The sequence below is a fragment of the Leuciscus leuciscus genome, assembly GCF_965113295.1.
Source record: "Leuciscus leuciscus genome assembly, chromosome: 3".
Taxonomy (NCBI): Eukaryota; Metazoa; Chordata; class Actinopteri; order Cypriniformes; family Leuciscidae; genus Leuciscus; species Leuciscus leuciscus.
In genome coordinates this window covers 35,248,099-35,263,665 of record NC_138727.1, presented here as the reverse complement: position 1 = coordinate 35,263,665, position 15,567 = coordinate 35,248,099, and the positions used below count along the sequence as shown (strand labels likewise).

General features: G+C 36.1%; 2 protein-coding genes and 1 long non-coding RNA gene across 5 annotated transcripts; 1 reads left to right on the top strand and 2 right to left on the bottom strand.

Annotated features, from left to right (window-relative positions):
• Window positions 1-1,322: 1,322 nt before the first annotated feature.
• calhm1b (calcium homeostasis modulator 1b) lies at window positions 1,323-8,760 on the bottom strand. 2 transcript variants are annotated; one of them, XM_082162752.1, is made up of 3 exons: window positions 8,304-8,760; window positions 2,991-3,576; window positions 1,323-2,144 (listed from the first exon to the last, which is right to left on the bottom strand). In XM_082162752.1, the coding sequence occupies exons 2-3, from the start codon at window positions 3,540-3,542 to the stop codon at window positions 1,449-1,451; spliced, it is 1,248 nt and encodes a 415-aa protein (XP_082018878.1). In that variant the 5' UTR covers window positions 3,543-3,576; window positions 8,304-8,760; the 3' UTR covers window positions 1,323-1,448. The 2 variants fall into 2 exon arrangements, with proteins under 2 accessions (XP_082018878.1, XP_082018879.1); XM_082162753.1 differs by having other exon boundaries at window positions 8,442-8,760.
• Window positions 8,761-9,851: 1,091 nt separating this feature from the next.
• LOC309494103 (inositol 1,4,5-trisphosphate receptor-interacting protein-like) lies at window positions 9,852-12,744 on the top strand. 2 transcript variants are annotated; one of them, XM_082163313.1, is made up of 2 exons: window positions 9,852-9,991; window positions 10,247-12,744. In XM_082163313.1, exon 2 carries the CDS (start codon window positions 10,248-10,250, stop codon window positions 12,195-12,197), a length of 1,950 nt encoding a protein of 649 aa, XP_082019439.1. In that variant the 5' UTR covers window positions 9,852-9,991; window position 10,247; the 3' UTR covers window positions 12,198-12,744. The 2 variants fall into 2 exon arrangements, with proteins under 2 accessions (XP_082019439.1, XP_082019440.1); XM_082163314.1 differs by having other exon boundaries at window positions 9,854-9,991; window positions 10,254-12,744.
• LOC309494105 lies at window positions 12,245-15,563 on the bottom strand. Its single transcript, XR_014204225.1, has 2 exons — window positions 14,322-15,563; window positions 12,245-13,844 (listed from the first exon to the last, which is right to left on the bottom strand). It is a non-coding gene; the product is annotated as an uncharacterized lncRNA (long non-coding RNA).
• Between the last annotated feature and the right edge of the window lie 4 nt (window positions 15,564-15,567).

Below are 15,567 nucleotides of genomic sequence, written 5' to 3'. Positions count from 1 at the left end.
TATTAAAAGTCCCCCTGTAGTCAATCATTTTATCCCTAAAAACTCACCTTTGATCACCAAAATGATATATTTAAATGTTTTTCCTTGAAAAAAAAGTATTTATGCCTTAAAATAGATTAATAGTTGATTAACTACACCCTTTGCCTCATTTAGAATATGCAGTTCTATGAATATGCAAATGAGCCCCGCCTCCACTCACTCACTCACACCCACTCCGAGATGCACTTGTTGATGATCACACGTTGACATGATTGGTTACAAGGTAGTTTGTGACGTCAGAAACAGCAGAGATTTCAAACCTAGTTTTTGAGACTGTCTTTGATTCACTGCAGTTTTAAGGAGAAAACACTCAGCAATGGTGTTGACTTAGCTGTATTCACATTGCAGCCCTTAATTCCGTGTCCGTGGACAAATTTGGGCACAGAGGTCTCAGGTGTGATCCAAACATTTTTTTATATCACTATCTTCGTTAAAATAAAAACTATCAATTTATGGTATTTTTATTTATTTATTTTTGGGGTATTTTTAAACTTATTAACCTCTAAAAGTACCATATTTTCTATGTAAATTATGCTTATGTTTATGTTATACTCAATATTTCTTTAACTTAAGTAAAAAAAAAAAGTCAGATAGCCAAAACCTAAAAATGTGATGACTTTGGTGTCATCTGGTGTCTTATGTTGGTATAAAATTAACAAAAAACAATAATATCAGTAGCCACTAGATGGCTGTAGTACGAATTTAACCACTTAAGTTTTTGACTTTATCACAAGTTAAAATTGTAATAAAAAAAACAAAAAAGTAAATAAATAAAAATCCTATAAGGAAAAGACAAAGTAGTAGATCATTTATCATTTATTTCAAACAAAAAACATCAAATTTCAATAACTCAAAAAACTAATTGGTACCAAACAGGTAAGAATAAACATAACAATAACTCACAAAAGTAAGTGTTAGGTAAGAATAAACAGGTAAGAACAAACAATAATCAAAGTTATAATGTTTACATGCACTTGTGCGCATGTCATGTGTGTGTTTGTGTGTGCGTGCACAGGTGGTTGATTGGAACATTAAAAAAATAAAGGTTATTGACTCTTTGACTTATTGACAATTCTTTGTTTTTGTATGTGTGAGTGACTTTTCATTTGGAAAAAAAAACCCCAGCTCTGTTATAGGCTCATTGAATGCTTTGTTTGTGTGTGTGTGTGTGTGTGTGTGTGTGTGTGTGTGTGTGTGTGTGTGTGTGTGTGTGTGTGTGTGTGTGTGTGTGTGTGTGTGTGTGTGTGTGTGTGTGTGTGTGTGTGTGTGCCACATTAAAACCACATTAAAAGCACCACATAAACATATAAACAACATTAAAAACTAGATTTTCACCCCAGGGGACTGTAAGACAACATATAAAGCAATATATTAGGATTTCTTGTCCCTGACAAAGATATATCTCAGAATCAGACCTTACTATAATACACTGCACATGCTTTCTTTTGAGCACTGCATGAAGAAGGAACGCCACCATTCATTGATCCATTTTGGCTTGTGCTATTGCTATGTCTTTTTGTAAAAACATTTTGGTCCACACTAAAGCTAGCATTATCATATCCCCTGCCTGAATCGCTTTGGCCAACATCAAGGCCATTATTCACATAACCACTTTTGCAGCCTTTTTCCCCTCGACTACGGTCAGTGTTATCACAGTCACGTCCATCTTGATTATTGTTAGCATTCATGCTACAATCTCCATTTTGTCCAGTGCTAGCATCTCCGCACTTTCTTAGACTCAGCGCAGGTTTGCACTTGTGCCAGTCCCACAGCAGCTTGTTCATGGTGTCCTGGCGACGGATCCCCAACAGTTTGTCTTCTTCGGTATCAGGTTTATCGTCGTCATCATCACTATCTTCTCCACGTGAATGATCATGGAAGCTCTGAATCTCACCGCTAATATCCTCAAAGTACTGTTTGATGCAAACCTTGGCGAAACTTTTGCCATGTTCTGTGCAAGTCTCATCAAACATCTTACGCTCTGTGTCTACGTAGTGAGACCAGTATTTGGTTTTGAGGAAGGCGGCCTGGTTGAAGCAGGGCCGAATGGCTCTGATCAAAAACGCAACGATTGTGATGATCAACAAGAACAGCCATCCAAAAGCCTGGAACATTTAGAACACAGACAAACAAATATGAAATAATAACAGTGGTATTCCCATCTTAACTAATGATATTTTGGCCTGATTTCACAGACAGGGCTTAGACTAAGCCAGGATTAGACCTTAGTTCAATTAGGAAATTTAAGTAGCTTTTATAAACGTGCCTTAGAAAAAAAACATCCTGAGACAAAACCTTATCTGTGAAACCAGAGGTATATTCAATGCCGTTAAGCACTCCACATATGTTTTTTTATTTATTTTTTATCATTGTAGACAAAATTAGTAACTGAATTCATTTAAATATATAATTGTTTATATTATTGCTTTAGAGTAGTATTGCAATATATATTATAAGACATTTTATGTCTATATATTTTCTGGGGGGTTTTTCAGGTTGGTACAGTGATAACTGATACATGTATATTCCTAGCCATATTCCATGGTATTTTCCATATTTTCTACAGTATCAACATCTGATCACAGCTTTTGATTTTCTGAAGTGTTATGTAATATCTTTGAGAAACTTATTACAGTTTTTATTATTTATTTTCATTATTTTCATTTCATTTTAGTTTAGTTTGTGTGTTTTTGTCATGTTTATTATTCTTTTTTATATAGTTTTTTATTTTCGATGTTATTGCCATTTGGCCAAAATAAAATAAGTAAGAACTATCTTTTGGATTATGAGTAGTATGATTTAGATTTGTTTTTAGGATTATGACTCTTTGTCTTACACTTAGACTGTAGACTTCTAGAACTTGTGTGCTCTAAAGGCTATCTGAGTACCTTTCTCAGTTCAGACAGCATTCAAACATGGAAATACAGTGGATCAACATACAGTAGGCCTACCTGTGAAATACAGCGTATGTATATGACCGCGGCTTCTCTCGATAGAATGTGTTGGCCATCATATATATGCTTGCATGGAATTTTGGCCAGTGTTCGTGTAAGTTCCTCTTGAGACAGTCCATATCCACTTACATTTTTGCCAAACTCGGAAAGTTCCAGGTCCATACTGTAGGCACACAGAAAGCTTTTACCATCCATTAGAGTCACTGAGATCCAAACCGCTGGAGCGATGAGCGATCGCTGGGATATGGACACACACATGTAGCGCAGGACCTTAAGGTCCTTCCTCCGCTGTCCTATCGGCCTTTTCAACTCCTCTGCCAGCATTGAGACATTGTTGTTCAGTACAAAACCCAAAAGGAAGAACCATATAGGTGGAATAACCAGCATACTGATCCCATAGGAGTAGTTAAATTCAGGGATACAGGGACAGTTGAACTCAAAAGACGTGTAGAGCTGAGCACTAGCCAGGGCCATGACGCCACAGATGCCGTTCATAAAAGACTCTTGGTTGGTCTGGAGGATCTGGGCCATCATACGGAACTTATCCATATTGATATGTTGGTAGGTCTATCCTGATATTAACCTGTGAGAGAAGAAAATGTGTTACTTAAATCACCACTGATATTTCACATGCAGAATGTTTTTCATAAAAGCTTTTTTTTATAAAATCGGACCCTTAAAGTCAACATGAAACCAATTTTACTTCCAGAAATGGATTTTTTAATTGGGGAAAATATCCATTGGGAATTAATAATATAAAGGATGACTACTAATATATATTTTTTTCTCATTCAAACACATTTAAGATGTATGTATTTGAATTGCATGTTAAATTTGCATCTATTTGGATTACAGTTTTAACATACACAAACGAATACACTTTATGTGATGCATATTTGTCAGTCATACATACAGTAAATGAATCAGACAAGATTTCAGCACTTTCATATTATAGCATAGTTTATGAGTAACAATTATTTGCATCTATCTGATTTTATTTAAATAATCATATTTTCAAAATTCAAATGCATGTATTCAAATAGCTTAGAATCAACATAAATCTGTGCTTTGTGAAAACAATTAAATGTATTGGGTTAAAAAGTATGAACATAGTTTAAATATGGCTGTGGAACAAGCATAATATTCAATTAATTTCAAATGCATGAGATTGTAAGATATTGGATTTACTGATGATATATAACCTGATTATTGTGCATTTAAAAACTATGTAATCCAAATGGATGTACTTTTTTATGCAATTCAAATACATAAATCTTAAATTTAGGCCTATATATATATATATATATATATATATATATTGTGTAATGTCCACCGATGAACTGTTACTGTACATACTAAGACCAAGTAAATACAACACGCTAACTAAATGATTAACCCTTGTGTTATGTTGCGGGTCAATTTGACCCGTTTAGATTTTCTAGTTGTTGGAAATACTGGTTAACCTATGTTTTTTTTCTTGATATTTTGTGACTTTTTCTCATTTATCATCATGAACATGCATGCAAAGTTTCAACATGCTGGTGTTTTTTGACATATACAAACAAAATTACTATTCCTTTCGTGATGTTCGCGGGTCAATTTGACCCGCATATTTTAACGCTAAGGCAACTGTACCGACCCAAAATAATAACATTTATTGGTTATATTTTGTTATTTTATTTTTTTACTACCTTATGAAGCTAAAAAATTTGGTTTTCCACACTTACTTCAATACAAAAAATATTTTTTCAGTCACAGATGGTAAAAATTACCTATAATTTATTTTTTCAAGCTACCTGAAATAATATTAAACCTTTGTTTTTTTTCTTGATATTTTGTGACTTTTTCTCATTTATCATCATGAACATACATGCAAAGTTTCAACATGCTGGTGTTTTTTGACATATACAAACAAAATTACTATTCCTTTCGTGATGTTCGCGGGTCAATTTGACCCGCATATTTTAACGCTCTAAGGCAACTGTACCGACCCAAAATAATAACATTTATTGGTTATATTTTGTTATTTTATTTTTTTACTACCTTATGAAGCTAAAAAAATAGGTTTTCCACACTTATTTCAATACAAAAAATATTTTGTCAGTCACAGATGGTAAAAATTACCTATAATTTATTTTTTCAAGCTACCTGAAATAAAATTAAACCTTTGTTTTTTTTCTTGATATTTTGTGACTTTTTCTCATTTATCATCAAGAACATGCATGCAAAGTTTCAACATGCTGGTGTTTTTTGACATATACAAACAAAATTACTATTCCTTTCGTGATGTTCGCGGGTCAATTTGACCCGCATATTTTAAAGCTCTAAGGCAACTGTACCGACCCAAAATAATAAAATTTATTGGTTATATATAGATTTTTTTTTTTTTTACTACCTTATATGAAGCTAAATAATTTGGTTTTCCACTTACTTCAATACAAAAAATATTTTGTCAGTCACAGATGGTAAAAATGACCTATAATTTATTTTTTCAAGCTACCTGATATAATATTATTATACTTTGTTTTGTTTTTTCTTGATATTTTGTGACTTTTTTTTTCATTTATCATCATGAACATGCATGCAAAGTTTCAACATGCTGATGTTTTTTGACATATACAAACAAAATTACCATTATGTCATTTTTGACCCTCATAGGCTATTCAAAAGCAACTATACAGACACACACAAAAAAAAATTATATTCAGGGCATGAACTCCAGTTCTAAAGTGTAAGTGTATCTAAAATTGCTCCATAACCAAACTTGAAAAAAGCTAAATCATGGTGTTCAGAATTAATTGCAAATTACAAATGAAAATCTTTGACAGACACAGAAAATCAAATAAGCTCTCATTTATAAGCTCTCTTGGTGTCTGAAATACCTAGCTTTTAACCAAACCTTTTATGTAGCATTTTCAAAGGCAGCTTCACAGAGCCAAAAAAATAAATAAAAAACATGTATGTTTTTGTTATGTCTGGTTTCTCACTCACCTGTGAGTGAATAATGAGCTTTCCCATACTTTTGCTCAGTGTGGCATGAGACTTTGAAAAAGACAGCAGGAAAAATGAGCTCCCGAAGATTTACAGCAAAAGAAGTAGTTTCACAGGTTTTGGAGTATGATACCGATACAGATAAAGATGTTTCAGAGTTGGAGGATGCTTCAGAGATTGATGAAAATGCTGATGAAGACACAGAAAGTGAATGGTCTATGGATTACTCTGAGGAAGAGGCCGCCACATCCTCCACCTCATCAGAGAGAAATGATGAATCACAGCAACCATCAAGCCTTCAGCGATGGATGTCAAAAGATGGTAAAATAGAATGGACATCTACACCCCCACAACAGCGGGGAAGACTGCCAGCATCCATGGTTATCAAGAACATTCCAGGTCCGACACGATTTGCCATCTCAAGAGTTCATGACATACACTCAGCTTTTGAGCTGTATTTACAACCAATAGAGAAGACTATCCTGGATATGACCAATCTGGAGGGAAGCCGTGTGTTTGGTGAGAAATGGAAGCCACTTGATCTTATTGATTTGAATGCTTATATTGGATTGCTAATTTTAGCTGGAGTGTACAGATCAAAGGGAGAGGCAACTGCCAGTTTATGGAGTACAGAGTGTGGAAGGCCAATATTTCGCTCCACAATGTCTAAGGAAAGATTCCACATCATTTCTCGGGTCATTCGTTTTGATGACCGTGAAACCAGACACAGTCGACGTGAGAGGGACAAATTAGCGGCAATCAGAGATGTGTGGGATAAATGGGAAGAAATTCTGCCTCGTCTTTACAACCCTGGGCCACACATTACAGTGGATGAACGCCTTGTACCATTCAAAGGACGCTGTCCTTTTCGCCAGTACATTCCAAAAAAGCCAGCCAGATATGGCATAAAAGTATGGGCAGCCTGTGATTCCAAGTCCAGCTATGCCTGGAAAATGCAGATTTACACAGGCAAACCATTAGGTGGAGCACCTGAGAGAAACCAGGGGATGCGAGTGGTTCTAGAAATGAGTGAAGGGCTGCAAGGTCACTGCATAACCTGTGACAACTTCTTTACATCGTACAACCTTGGTGTCGAGCTACTCAAGCGAAAGCTGACTTTGATTGGAACAGTGAAAAAAAAAAAACCTGAGCTACCCAGAGAGATTCTGAACATGGAGGGCAGAAACGTGCATTCGTCAAAATTTGCTTTCTCTGAAAATGCAACAGTAGTTTCCTACTGCCCTAAAAGAAACAAGAATGTGCTTGTGATGAGTACAATGCACAGAGAAGCATCAGTGAGTGCAAGAGAGGACCTGAAGCCAGAAATGATACTGGACTATAATTCCACGAAAGGAGGGGTTGACAATTTGGACAAAGTGACATCAGCCTACAGCTGCCAGCGCAGGACTGTCCGTTGGCCTCTGGTTGTCTTCTACAACATCTTGGATGTGTCAGCGTATAATGCCTTCGTCCTGTGGCGTGAGATCAATCAAACCTGGAATGAGGGCAAATTGAACAAACGTCGGTTGTTCCTGGAGGAGCTGGGAAAAGCTTTCGTCACACCTGAGATCCAAAGACGCGCCTGTCCACCTCGATCACCAGCGGCTGCAGCATTGGTTGAGTCAGTGCAAGCAGGTGGATCTGAAGTCAGACCCACAGAAAATGAAAGAGTGAAAACGGGTGACCGGAAAAAACGGAAGAGATGTGAGGTGTGCCAACCCAGGGACGACAGCAAAACCAGCACCATGTGTGTGAAGTGCATGAAATACATATGCAGACAGCACACACTTGCTGTGTGCTCATCATGTCAAAAGTAACTTCTTGACTTTACAAAATGAGTTTATTTTTTTGTAAAGTTTGAGTTTGTTTCATTATACAGCTTGTTTCAAATTAGTTTGTTTCATGTAGCTAAATTTATTTGTTCAATTATGATGTTCTAAGCAAAAAAAAAAAAAAAAAAAAGTTACAAAAATGAATATGCAAAACAAGTCAGCATACTGTTTATTTTCAATTTTTGTCAAAACAAAACAGTTTTAAAAAATGGTTAAAAAAACATTTTCATTAAATAATATCTTCATATATATTTCTTTTGGAATATTTGACAATGTTGACATTAAAAGTTTACAGTTTGAACCTGAATCTTTGTTGTTTTTCATAGTGTGATTTTTGAGGAATTGTATTGAATCCAATGCGGGTCAATTTGACCCGGACCATAAGGGGAGTGCACAGAATTCCAACATAACACGAGGGTTAAAAACAGTCTTAAATATAACATTGTATAGCAAAACGTCAGAGTGAGATATAACTCAGTCTACTTACAGAATTTAGCCAAATATTAATCCGTCTCTGTGAAATCAACTGCAAACAATTATAATTCTCCTGTCCGAGAAGAGGGTTAGTGTTATCAGTTTCAGCCCTCACACTGTCTCTCTCTGCCACGCGAAACAACATACACACCTTCTTTCACGTGATGCAATCGATTCTCAGTGCATAAAGGCGATTGATCTGTTGGTCTTCCGTCTGTTTATATTTTTGTCCCTCCAAACATTGTGATTTCAGTTTCAATGCACAAAAGTCTTTGTGTTATTTGAAGTACACAGACTGCATGTATTTACATACTTGGTAAAACCATGGTAACAAGCAGTGTGGTTCAAAGCTCATGCAAAGGTATTGCCTCACCCTATTCAAATTGAGTTGTAGGTTCCAGAGCAGTTGCTGGAAAACTTATGAAGCTTGATGAACACTAGTGTGTTATTAATGAATTAAATCAACTCTATTTGCCAAATAATAATAATAATAATATAATAATATAATAATATATATACTGTATATGAAGAGTTCAGATGCAAAAGCCTCTAAGTACCATCTGAAATTTTCTTCTAGAATGATCATTTTTATCAAGCTCGTATATTTAAGTTCAGTAATTTCACTTAAATGGGAATGAAAATGACCTATTAATTGTCATTTAAGTGAAATTATTGAACTTAAATATACGAGCTTGATAAAAATTATCATTCTAGGAGAAAATTTCAGATGGCACTTAGAGGCTTTTGCATCTGAACTCTTCATATATATATATTGTCATTTGACTTTTTTTTTTGACACAAATTACATTATATTTGACCCTTATTACATGTAATAAGGTCCAAATATAATGTAATTTGTGTCCAAAAAAATTGTAAATATAATGTAATTTGTGTTAAAAAAAATGATTTTTTTTTTTTTTTAAATTCGATTCATCAATTCCTAGGCTTTAGAATCAATTCTTCTTGGTTGGAGTCGATTTTTTCTAAATATTTTTTTCAAAAACAGCACAACACCATAACATCACTAATTTAAACTACGTTTTTTTAAAAGGATGATAGCTAAAGGATCATAATTATTATATTTATCAAACTGACTCATATCTTAACAAGGTAAAGCACATTAAAGACAACATCAAAGAAGTGACTAAGTTTTTAATTGCAAACAGTTCTCAAATGCTTGACTACAGAAACGTCATCAGCTATCTGTATATATAAAATGTCGATATATCTTGTCGTTCTACTAATCACAATGGTGAAAAATATGCATCGCACTCTTTATTACAAGATCTTACTTCACCTGCCCTTTTTATTTCAAGAAATGAATTCACTTATAACAGTTCTGTAATTTAACAGCCCTATTTATAAATAGTTTAATAAGCATCACTGATTACATGCAATAAAAGTTAATGACTGTGAGTGATTCATACTACATTTTTTGGTTCAAACAGAGCAATTGTACAAACTTGCATATTTCTTTTCATGTAGAGGTATGTCACCGCTCACTGGTGTGTATATTTAAAAAAGAGGAAGGGCTTGTACCTCTGTATTCAGGAAGTGTGTTGTCAAACTCAAACTCTGACAGTGTACATCCTGTGTGAGAAGCAAAAAACCCACACAGCCTTGCAAAAACATTTTCAGCCTATTTCTCTTTTCAGCTTTACACCGAGTCTCTGTTTTCTGTGCTTAAAGGTGTGATGAGAGGTAAGTTATTTTATGATATTAAAGATAATGCATTAATCAATAAGGATAATGTAAATGAAATAATATTTGAGAATGACATACACAAGTGCTACCGGAACTACAGAGCAGTAATATATTATACTAGATTATTTCAAAAGCATCCCGTTACTCAATTGTTAGTTTATTGTCAGTTATGATGTAGCTTATGGTTTTTCAAAATACTTCAATAGAGAAAATACAGCTTTGTGAAGAGGAAGAAACTTTTTTCATTCACAGGATGGAGGACACGGTTCTACACGTGTTATTCGTCTTCGTCAGTCTGCTGCTCTCAAAGGATCATAATGTCTTTCACGACCAAGATGACAGCATCACAGTGAGCATGCAAGACCATGAGCTTGCTCTTCTGGAGGAGGGAGCAAAGCTGGAGCAAGGGGAGCACGCTGTTTCCAATGCACTGCCACATTCAAATCAGGAAGTGCCACAAAATCATCACAGGATGCCAAGAAGAGAGGGGGACACGTCAGATGTTCAACAAATTACGCCAAATGTCAAGACCACAGTGCAGCACGAGGAGCAAATGTCCCCAATGGGAGAGCAAAACGACTTCCGCCAAAAGGCATTTGCACCAGATGACCAGGAAATATTGGATATTGACAAAGACAAATGGACATTGCATTTGCCAAAGGAAGGTCTAACACATGAAGAAGTCAATGTGGATCTGTCAGGGTCTACTGTGGACCAGAATGTCTCTCAGGGGGATGCGACACAGCCGGAAAAGCCACAAAGCGACCAGATTGACACCCATCTTGATCAGGGTTTACTCATCGACCAAAAAACACCAACTTCAAGCCAAAAGTTGACAATGATAACTCAAGAGAAACAATCTAGTGATCAAGAGTACAACTTAAGCTGGTACTTTTGGAAGACACTCTCCTTGATTTCATTATTTCGTGTGTTGAAAATGGCCCTGGAAAAGGTCTCCAAACTGCAAAGGAAGACAGTAGGATGTCTGAGCATATCCTCACTAGCTTCTAATATTGATAACACGACTTTAACTAGCTTCCATGTTCTGGTTACACCCAGTTACAGCTGGCAAACTTGTGAGTTTGTAGAGGGTTTTGTGAACGACCTTCTGGAAACTGTGAGAAATATGAGCACTGCAGGTTCAGACTTGGAGATTGCGGACCTTGTTGATGTTGGCAGCTTATACGAGCAATGGGCTTCAAAGAAGAGCGTCATGTGCGACATACACATACCCATCATCCCACCAAAGCTGTATAGCTTCGAGTTTGAGCTTTTGAAAGAAAGTAGAGGTTCTTCAACCAACCAATACTGTTGCAAAGTCAAGATGGTCAAAGGCAGTGCCAGTTCAATCTGCCCTTGCAACAATTCCAACCTAGATGACGATGATATGTTGTGCCTTTTGCATCCACATAACAAAAAAGAGGATAATGTGGCTGAAAGTAACATTATTCACCTTCTATGCCAAGAGAACAGCTCATATCTTGCAAAAACACATGTTGTGAAGTGGTTTAAAACAGCCATTATGAAAGCATGGAAAGAGATCAGCCACAAATATGAGTTTGAACTAATATTCCAGAATTGTGAAAACCCTGGAAGTCTCAAAGTTAAGTTTAGGTCAGGACAGACCATCCTGTTCAGCCTCACTCCCGTGGTCAGGTTTAAAGACTCAGAGATACATCTGATCTCCTATCTTCCCTCTGCCACATTTTCTGATACCCATTGGCCCGTGTGTTTTGGACGCTACGAAAACGCCCTCCTTCAGCATGTAACCAAAACACTTCCAGACAATGCTTGCCATCTTCATTGTTTACAGATCCTTTCCTTCCTACACAAACAACAAATTGAGCTGACTGGACCATGTGGGCTAACAAGCTACCACTTGAAGAACGCACTGCTGCATCTTCTTGTCAACACAACCTCATCTTGGGACCCTGAGCAGATAGTTTTGAGGCTAAATGATCTGCTGATTTTCCTCCAACAGAAAATCAACGCTAAAGTGCTTAACCACGCCCTGGTTGGGAACCCTTTAATTCCTACTGAAATTGGATTTCCCAAAGAATTTAGAGCAGGAAAGACCATTAACTTGTTTCTACCTTTATCAAACAATGAGCTGTACTTAAAAGCCAACAGACACTTACTGGAGATGATTAGAAACATGCCAGTGCTGATACACGAATATGGATCAGTAAGAAATGTTCTGTAAAAGCACCATTTAATTTTAGATTGTATGTGCCAAAAAAAAAAACAAAAAAAAAAAGACTATGCATTCAAATGTTTACTCTTAGGATGGAAAAGAAATAAAACAAAGGAACGGAAAGTATTAGTGTTTTCAGTTTATTACATTAGCTTGACAAGGCATAACCACATGGACTATAACAGCATCATTCTATGATCCAACTTAAATCATCTGCCATCTGTAATAGACATCCTCTTAGTAATCATATGAATCCCAGGAAGACTCGTCATCGCCATCTAAAGGGAACTCCAGCATGGGCTCCTCTGGTGATGAGGTTTCCCTTCCCATCTTCAATTCCCAGGACTCACTGGTGATCAATGACTTACCTGTTAGAGACAGAAAAACTTTTGTCAGCGAGAAAGCAATGAGCAAATCAAACTTAAAATCAAAGCTTGTTTGTTTTTGCAAATTTTAAATAAGTGTTTGCTTGCTGCACCTTTAACTCTCAAATGTGCCCGGGAGATCCCATCATTGGAGAATACATTTTGGGAATAAATTTGTGCTTGTAAACTCACATCTTGGTGTGTTTGTTATACATGCATGCCTTGGCACTAGGTGTAGGAGTCTCTGGTCCAAAGTCCAACTCACAATGCAAAAACATGGTCTATCAAGAAAAGAGGGGATTTTTAAAGGAGGTCAACAAGCCAAACATGTATTAAAAAAATTAAAATAAACATTTTATACCTTTTTGGACTGTGGCAGGGAAACCATGCGTTTAAACAGAAAAGCTCCCACACAAAGTCTCAGTCATCTCGTCATCAGTGGCGTAGAACTTTGTCAGAGCGCTTTTCTTACTGTCCACCAGGCATCTATATGGAGATAAAGTTGGAACATAATGGAAACTCCAATAATTTCTCTTTACCACAACATAAAGTAAAACAATAGAGCTGCACAATTAATTATTAAAAGATTGCGATCTCGAATTAAACACCTGCATTCTTAAAGATTCGCTAATTACAAACAATCAAATTATCCCAGTACTTGTTTATAGTTTGGATATAAACAGTCTACTGTACCAAAAAAAAAAAAAAAGAAAAAAAACCTTTTGAGTAACTTGACTCTTAAAATAACGATTGTATCAATTACATCATTACACCAGCATGTGATTGTTAAACTGTATTTGTCACTGAATCAAGACATTAGTTTCAAAATGCGGATTCATCCAGTAATGAAACAAGTGAAGTCTAAAGTAATAGAATAATTCAAACCAATTTTTTTTTAATTGGACAGTCAAATTAAGCTTTTTAAATAGACTGCAACAATTATCATTTTGTCAGAACCTCTAGTAAATTTGATGGTATTTTGTTTAGTTTATCCAGAATCATGAAGCTCTATGAAACGAGCCAAGTAAATCTAAACTACAGTCGACCTTAATGGTATTTAACGTAGAAAACGCAACAATGTGCTTGTTTTATAAATAAGCATGTAGATATATTTACCCATAATTCTCAATAACAGAATATTTTTCCGCCGACCAAGCGCTTGGATTGGAAGTGACAAAACAACTGTTCAGGTACAGCCGTTTTCTTGTTCCCATGCTGGGACTTTTAGCTTCAAAGCAGACAGGTTTTCCAAGGTCAAAGCTCTGGCCAGCCGGAAGCAAGTTCCAAGACGCTGAAGTCACAAACAAATCAGTTTTCATACGTAATATTACCAGTTCAGTACAAACTAACCTCAATCAACAGAATTTGTGTCATAATGGTGATTAGTCACAAAATATAGTTTTGACCAGTCCGTGAGGCACTTGGAAGTGAACGTGGCCAAATTTTGGGAGAATTTAAAAACAGAAATGTGAAGCTCATTATAAAAGCACTAAACAGACTTAATATACAAAAGCATTTGTATTATGAGCTGTACAGTGATTATGGGTTTATAGAGCTTTGTTTTCAGCATGACAAAGTTGTAAAGTTACCTCACAAAGAAAAGGTAAGAGTGATTTTTTAAATTCTCTTCCAAGTGTCTAACTGTGACCCAAACTTTTGAACATACACATAAAAATTCAGCTAGAAAAGGAATTTACAGGTACATTACAACATAAGTTTCAAATACACAGACATACTTGAAAGTGAAAACAGATTACTAATAACTTACCATCCACTGCATTAAGTGTGGGCCCTTTTCGAGTTTGTATGGTCTTGTACAAGATTCCACCTGCTACTTGGGGTAAGAATCCTACCTTATAAGAGCGATGGAATCTTAAATTTAGAAACAAAAGAAGCCACTCAACTACATTTAACACAATTAACACTTTAAAATGTAGCCAACCAGAAATTTAAACCTTTTTTACTTTGTGTAGCTACATCGAATAGACACCCTAAACGGCTGTTCCCTCACAATCAGATCGGTGTCATCTGGCATATAGTGGAGCGTGTTCGAGTAAATCACACGATCTGCATCCTCCTGAAATAAAACGACATATCACATCACCAAAAAATGCATTTGACACAACCCTTTTCACATTACATGGGTAAACTTCTATAGCAGTGAATGAGAGACTACATTAAATATATTTGTGTTCCCATTTCCTCAAATAGCAAAAGAACTCCAACAGTGTTCACAACTTTCCAAAAGAGGGAAAAATAGAGAGATGGATAATAGCAGTCAAAGAGAGAAATGTCAACTTTAGTCACTCCCACAGCCACTTATTAGAAACACCCTCAGCAGCATTAATATATGTGTGTGTATATGTGTGTGTGTATATATAAACAACTATAGCCTACCTATACTATGTATAGTGTTATAAATGTACTTTTTTTTAAAAGTTAAAATATAAAACCTTCACATGATTTACGATGCTGGTGACTGTTAAAACGCGTCATCACAGTCTGTCAAAAAGGGTCCATTCACAGCAGCGCCATCTTTGATTTTAAAGTGAATGAAAGCTTGGCCGTGAGGGATAGACATGCATCTCTTCAGTGGGTTGTACAGTGTTTTTGGATTGCTCCGCTAACGAAACACTCCAAAAATATCTTTCAAAGAACTTTCTCAGACAAAATGAACTGTGGAAAATTATAAGTGATCTACCGTTTTTTTTTTTTTTTGCCATTTAAAACACAGCCTCGCTTTCATACCTGCCATGGCGCTGCTCTGAATAAGGTCTATTGACGGGGGTGGAGGGGGAAGCGATAAAAAGAAAATACCGTCACCCACCCCTCGTTGTATTCCACATCCTTTCAGATAGTACACAAAATGATAATGAGTATCTGAGCCTTTGTTGACAGCACAGGTTCCTAGCTTCAGGTTTTTCCATGCGCTGGGGTCGGCAAACAAACTTCTCCGCACTTTCACGTGAATCCGGTCCATGTAACACATCACCTCCAAATTCGGATCAGAGACA

Bases quoted from the DNA above. Each gene is read 5' to 3' on its own strand.
- calhm1b (XM_082162752.1), bottom strand. From the start codon at position 3,542: ATGGATAAGTTCCGTATGATGGCCCAGATCCTCCAGACCAACCAAGAG. The intron at 2,145-2,990 runs GTAGGCCTACTG...TAAATGTTCCAG, and splicing joins ACATACGCTGTATTTCACAG to GCTTTTGGATGGCTGTTCTT.
- LOC309494103 (XM_082163313.1), top strand. From the start codon at position 10,248: ATGGAGGACACGGTTCTACACGTGTTATTCGTCTTCGTCAGTCTGCTG.